At 35.2% G+C, this 6,950-nt stretch overlaps 1 protein-coding gene across 2 annotated transcripts; it reads right to left on the bottom strand.

Moving 5' to 3' along the window:
- Positions 1 to 357: 357 nt before the first annotated feature.
- Positions 358 to 6,546, bottom strand: LOC109808089 (GPI transamidase component family protein / Gaa1-like family protein). Of its 2 annotated transcripts, none has more exons than XM_083067770.1 (7): positions 6,393 to 6,546; positions 4,276 to 4,382; positions 3,969 to 4,060; positions 3,670 to 3,769; positions 2,727 to 3,585; positions 2,500 to 2,633; positions 358 to 1,915 (listed from the first exon to the last, which is right to left on the bottom strand). In XM_083067770.1, the coding sequence occupies exons 2-7, from the start codon at positions 4,365 to 4,367 to the stop codon at positions 1,069 to 1,071; spliced, it is 2,124 nt and encodes a 707-aa protein (XP_082923896.1). In that variant the 5' UTR covers positions 4,368 to 4,382; positions 6,393 to 6,546; the 3' UTR covers positions 358 to 1,068. The 2 variants fall into 2 exon arrangements, with proteins under 2 accessions (XP_082923896.1, XP_082923897.1); XM_083067771.1 differs by having other exon boundaries at positions 4,276 to 4,379; positions 6,393 to 6,536.
- Positions 6,547 to 6,950: the final 404 nt, after the last annotated feature.

Below are 6,950 nucleotides of genomic sequence, written 5' to 3'. Positions count from 1 at the left end.
TCTTGGAGTAAATAAATCTCTCATACGTGTTTATATATATATATATATATATATATATATATTAACAATCAAACTATTAATTTAAATTTTTTTAATACATATAAATTTGCAAATTTTTTAAAAATTTAAAAAAAATTGATATTTCATTTCATTAATTCAAATTGACAGATAATTTTTATACATTGATCAGAATCTATATAATGAAATATTAAATAGTTTTCAATTTTTAAAAAAAAATTGTAACATTAAGAACTTTTTGAGTTTCGCAGGTCCAGTGAGCGCCTAACTTACCAAGTTTTAGATAGCTAGAGTGTTAAGTTTCAGATGGATAAGAGCCAAATTAAATAACAACTAAAATTCAACTCAAATGATCATCTGATAATGCAATTGCAAAAGTCACGGTTAGACTGAGGGGTGAATGACTGGATTCCCCTGAAATCCACTTACAAGAGACAATACCTGTTGTTACATATCATGGGAACTTGATTTCTCCAAATGGTGAATCATTGTGACTCGTTCGAATGTAGAGGAATCACTATCCAATATTGCCTCAGCTCCCCGCATGTGTGTATGTGACACGCAAGATAAATGCTTTAGCTGCTTGAGTTTTTGTAGCTGTTCTTGTTTTCTCTTCTTAACCAGGTCAAATCACTTAACTTGAAAAGGGACAACACCGGAATCAACTAGAAAGTAAAGATGCTTGGAGCTGGCATGTGGCCAAGCCACACCAAAGTGCCACAATAAACCACTAAGAAAAATAAGTTGCTAAATTAACTCTAAACCCTCGCAGCTCCATGTCTATTAGTCAACTTCAACTTTTTCAGATTTTATGCCACATCAGGCTTGAGGCTCAACAATCATCCACACGTTAGTCATCCATATCAAGATTAGATCCAAAATATTGCGGTCATCACTTAACATTTCTCCTTCCCTAATGCCCAGAAGTCTTCTTGGCCTAACTACTTGCAGAGAAGAAGAATGATGTTCATTGAGGAAGAAAACATAAACATCAAGATAATAAATTTCCCACATGAATTGCTTGCTTGTCTGCCTAACTAATAGTACATGTCAACATGGATGAAATAAAATGTTAATACAGAGTGCCCAGCATGGCAGGTGAACTACACATATATAGAGGTAAGTAGCACTGTTCCAAGCCCAGAGGGATTCCAACCAGTTCCAATAGTCACTAACATTAATACCATAAAAGTCTTCAAATGCACCTTTCAGTAAAACAAATGCAACTGGAGGAAACCCAATAAAACCTAAAGCGAGATTACAAGAGGCCCTTAGTAAGGTTCTCCAGCTCCTAGCTTGAGTATCAAGCTTCAATGGTCTAGCCAACAGACAAATCGGGACAATAAGTAAAGCCCCAATTTCTGCTGTAGCAAAGTTAATGACGGACATGAGAGACAAACCAATGAATGCAGTTGATATAGTTACAGACTTTAAGCTAGCCCACTTGTTTTTCTCATGAAGAGATACAGCAGCTTCAAAAATTGGAGAACCCAATATCAAGTATAAAATTAGCAAGCTAGAGGCTGATAGCGAACCCCACAATATAAAGTTTGTTGTTGGGGTGGTATTGGGTACTTGACATAGAAAAAACGGGAGTAAGGAGACAACAACACCCCATAAATGAATGACCAAAACCTTTCTAGCCGAATTCAACCATTTCCAAGATTTGTGGCTGGCATCAACTTCTAGGGCAGATGTGTTTTGGGGAGTAGAATTACTAGCATTGGAATGGAGATATGCTGCAACTATTGGAAGTGGTGCAACAAGTAATGCAAATGAAATCATGTAAACTCCAACCGACACAAATTTACTAGGAGATGTCAAGAGATATAAAAAAAATGATTGATGAAACTTCTCTAGAAGGTTGTTTATTGAACGTATCACTCCTTCAATTAACCTGCAATATGTACAAAACACTTTGCTCATGGTGATCAAACAGAGAAAGATATGTGCTTTAGAGCATACATAAACAGAAGCAGTAATACACAGTTCTTAAAATGTTAAAGCTAAATATCATTCTATAGAATTAAAAGATTTGCATGTAATGAGAATAATAGTTTCCTATCACAATTCACAACTACAACTATATCAATGGAAAAAGGAAATAAAAAAAGATACCAAAGCATTACCCAATTAAATTTTCATGTTAAAGACTTCAAGAATTTCTTTATCTAAAAATATATGAAAATAGACAAGCACTACCCAATTAAAATTTTCATGTTAAAGGGATCCTGAGACTGAACCGAGTCTTCAAACAACTACCCAAACTTTTCTTTCTTTGGTTTCAAAAACAAGTACAAGATGTTTATAATTTTATACAGTTTCTTGATGGTAAATGGCAAACATAAACAGGACATTATACTATAATTAAGAACTAAAAAATTGTAAAACTTCTACAGTGATTCCCATTGAAAGCCAGCAATTTATTCCATGGTTGATATTCAATACAATTAAATAATACAACTCATGAGTGACACATACCTTCCACCACGGAGAATGAATTCATTACGCCTGATCATTTTAGTAAGAGAAACTTTAGGTGAAATCTCCAGAGTGATTGCATCAACTTGATAATCGCGGAAAGCACCATGAGGACCAGTTGGAACACCCAAACCCTGAGTGGAATAATGTACAGATAAAGAATATTTATAAAGTGGTCACAGGGAATATTATAATAACACATTTTAGATGAAGTAAAAGAAAAGCACCTGGTAATACAATGAACTTGCCAATGTAGCAGCACCCTCAACATACTCAGTAGCAGGAATGCCAAACTTCCACTGAGGGTTTAAGCTTCTAGCAATTCGACCCAAGGATTCAAATATAACACCCAAAGTATTGAGCCACTTGGAACCAAGCAGAGACCACATCTTCTTCACTTTTATCCGCAACCCTTGTTTATGCACTGCTAGATAATTTACAATATTGATAAGGTCGAGGTTTGGCATCTGGCCATTGGATGCCTCCGCATAAATATTAAGACTGTCTTCATACTGGTTACCTTGCTCTGCAACTTTAATTACAAGAGCTGCAGCCATAGTTCCTGCACGTCTAAAACCACCATATAACTTTCCATCCAAATAAAGATCTTGTCCAAGTTCATTAAATGTGCTGCGCTCGTTACAGGTTTCACTGTTAACTATGTCAACTCTTCGGAATGCAGGAGCCTGATATTCTCTTAACCAAGCAGCCACTGCAGAATATTCTCCATATTGTGAATCAGCCACAAGCCATACAATATCTTTTGCCAGCCAAGTAACATGCGAAAGCAGTGAGAAAACTGAATAAGCAATTCCCAAGGACAAAGCCTCACCCAGACCAACTTTATTTGGATTATAAGGCGTCACCAAGACAATAGCTTCCTTGCCATCCCCACGTGGTGCTCTGATAATTCCAAAAGTGTTAATTCCGAACGAAGAACAAGTTGCATTTTCTGAGATTATATCTGAATCGGGACTGGTAAAGAAGTGCAGTGGATGGAACTGATTGAATTGAGGGTAAAACTTGTGAAAAGTAACCTCAGCATCCAAGGCTGACATATAATGTGCAATAAGTTTTTGACTCTCGCTGCATTGAAATGCAAATATTTTATTTCTTTTTCCAGATGAAATTGTATAAAATCTCTTATGATAAGAGTTATGAAGGAGTTACATTGGTGAGGAACCAGATCTGAACTCCAAATCAGTCAAGTCCTTGATGAATTTATTTGCATCCGAGACATGGTGAGTAGATAGCATGTTGTTTGCGGAACCTGCAGAACCAAGTAATAATTAGAATCAGCAAATTGAAGAGGAAAGGGTAGGTAGTGTGTTTTGTTCTCTGTTTGCAAGCATCCAATGTGTGCAAACAGAGAAGCATGTTCCTTTGTGGCTGGTACTTTTGGGCAAATGTCCATTTGAGGCTGCACCAACGGAAAAACAAACATGTAATAAATTGGAAATGGAAGTCACCTGGCATAAGGGCATTCTCGGAAATGTAGGTGTTCTTGGCAAGGATAGGGAGAAGGAGAAGAGCCACCACCCCTGCTGTGAAACAAACCACACTGGAAAGAGCCAAGTTTTAATCAAATTCAAATCATTCAACATACTAATAATAATAAGGCGAATGTTAACCAATGTCTTTAGGGCATTGATTAAGAAATTAAAAGTAGTGTTTTTATTAAAAATATTAATGCACCATCAATGCAATTTCCAATAAAAAATTTCTATTATTGATTTCTTAATAGCACAACCCTAATAATAATAATAATAATAGTACCTGACAATGTTGCTGTGGGAGATGAGAAAGATCCCTAAGCGTACAATTGGGCGTGCTCTTGGTTTTGCACTATTGTTCTCATTGGCACCCATGTCTTCCCTCCTCTTCTGATCCTCAAATCACAATTAGAGCAGTCAGTATAGCAAAACATGCCTAGCAGCCCATATGATCTGAGGCTAAAAAGTCCACTAAATCTGAAGCCCTATGTTGCAAGAGTCCATGAGACCAGGAACCCATGGACCAAATTATCAAGTTTTTTAAAATTCTGCCAGGGTTAGGGCCAGGGCTAGGACCAACCTTGTTTGCCTTTTTGCTTTTAAAACCAAATATGCTTTGACAAAAATAATAAAAATTTCTCCACCTAACCACAAATTCTATAACCTACAACACAAGTGGAGATTCACATATACAAAACAGATTAAAAATGCATACACAGTTCAAAATGTAGTAGAATGAAATGGAGACAAACTCCTAAAATAATATTAGAAAACTAGAAATCCTCTAAAATGTAATTATAAGCCAAAGATATCTCCGTGATACAATCAGGTTTTATTCTTTCAAGTCATAGAATTTAGAACCATTTCCTATAATGCACACCATGTAGGCAAATGTGTAATAATCAAAACCATAATCTAATAATGAATTTTGCGTAAAATGAAGTATTAAAAGTCTATAAGTACATTTTTGTATTTTTTTAATTAGGTACTTAAGTATAGTTTTGCAAATAAATTCAGTAAAAACAATGGGCCTAATACCCGAAACTAAGTGGTCATATCATGTGTAAAAATGCAGGTACGAGATTTGAATTAACAGAACATGGCATTTAGTGCTTATATCCATCCTCCTAAAAAGAAGCTAGCCCCTTCGAGTTGTGACTGGTTATTACTTATTATATCTCACTACTTCTTAAAGAGGAAGGTAATGAACACAAACCCATGCCCATGACTAGTGTTTAGAATGTAACCTCGGTGTATAAAATATTAGTTAGCTTTGCTGGTCCAATCAGTTCTTACTTTATTTTATCTTTCATATCTTGATGATATTGGTTAGACCTTTAAAAAGGATGTGCTTCTCTGAGTGATGTGCCACCATGCATCAGGATATCATGAATAATAGAAAAGTAATGTGTATAAATAGTGAAATATGTCCATATTTAGGTTGATTTGTTTTCTGATCTTTTAACATTTATTTTCCCATACTTCTTAAAGAGGAAGGTAATGAACACGTTATTCACTAATTTCAGTCTTAAGTCAATCAATCAAGTATCATATGTTTTTCTAGTTCACTAGTTCAGGGCTGATCCCCATATTGGCCCCGTCCTGACCCACATACTTTAGGACTAAATTCATTAAGACCTATTTGGATAAACATCCCTTGAAACACTTCTATGAGGAAAAAAATAGGAATGAAAATCAAAACAAACTTCTGCATAAGCTAGTTTAGCTTATGCATCAAGTTAAAATTAAGATTTTGGAAAAGTTAACGAGAGACGGCTTCTACAAATTAGCTAATTTATCTTATTGAGAAACTTATTTCATTTTTTCTTCTTATTGTCTCCTAGAAGTGCTTCTAGAAAAGTTTATCCAAACTGATCCGAGGGCCATTTAGTGATTTTATTAAGGGAAGGGTGAGTGCTAGGTGGGTTGAAAACAGGAATGGGTAGGATTGGCCATTAGGCCACTACCCATATTGACAACTTTACATAAAAGGGAGCAACAGATCTCAGAATAAGAACACATAAGATAAGTAGCAGCTGATTCAGAAATAGAACAACACATGACAGTATCATAGAACACAATCACATTAGGAGCAAGCATAAAAGAAGGCAACGGATCTAGGACAAATAATTTCACCAAACTAAGTAAGCTAAATACATCCCACACCAATGTCATCAACAGCTCAAAAATGCTGGTCTAATCAAAGAATAAAAACCACTATGTCAACACACAGAGAGCGACGAAGAAAATAAGCGAAATGATGCATCCCTTTCGGAATGCGAAAATTCAGTGAAACCTAAAGAGAAAGCAATCGTGCGTGTGCTTAGCTATTTCGTCCGTTCGTTCAATTAGGATAAGAGAAGGACGAGGCAATTCGAACAATGAACAACTAGAAAGAACCTGAGAGCGGAGGAGTCGTGGAACGGAACCGCGCGCGACGGTGGCAGGCGGCGATTGGACGGAGGAGCTGAGAGTGAGAGCGTGATGCGTGCGCCTAGTAAGAGAGAGGAAACTAACACATCACCTTAACCAGTTGATTTTTTTTTTTTTTTTTTTGACTTAATTGCAGTTTTATCTCTCAAATATTCTAATCGTGTAATTTTGATCCCTAAAATTTTAATTGGGTAATTTTAGTCCCTAAAAGATTGAAATTGTGTAATTTTAGTCTTTCAATTTTTAATTAAACAATTTTAGTTCCTCAAATATCATAATTGTGCGATTTTAATTTTTTTTAATTAAAAATTTAATAATTTTAAAATTATGATATTTGAGAGACTAAAATTATTTAATTAAAAATTGAATGACTAAAATTGTACAATTACAATTTTTTAGGGACTAAAATTACTCAATTAAAATTTTAAAAATCAAAATTGTACCATTACAATAATTGAGGGATCAAAATTGCAATTAAGCCTTTTTTTTCTTTTATTATTTCCCATCTTCCCCCATTTCCTTTCT

Source organism: Cajanus cajan, chromosome 2, assembly GCF_000230855.2.
Source record: "Cajanus cajan strain Asha chromosome 2, NIPB_CcT2T_4, whole genome shotgun sequence".
Taxonomy (NCBI): domain Eukaryota; kingdom Viridiplantae; phylum Streptophyta; class Magnoliopsida; order Fabales; family Fabaceae; genus Cajanus; species Cajanus cajan.
This window is presented reverse-complemented; position numbering and strand designations above follow the sequence as displayed.

Bases quoted from the DNA above. Each gene is read 5' to 3' on its own strand.
- LOC109808089 (XM_083067770.1), bottom strand. From the start codon at position 4,367: ATGGGTGCCAATGAGAACAATAGTGCAAAACCAAGAGCACGCCCAATT. The intron at 4,061-4,275 runs GTACTATTATTA...GGCTCTTTCCAG, and splicing joins TCCCACAGCAACATTGTCAG to TGTGGTTTGTTTCACAGCAG. The intron at 1,916-2,499 runs GTATGTGTCACT...TACATATTGCAG, and splicing joins TTCATTCTCCGTGGTGGAAG to GTTAATTGAAGGAGTGATAC.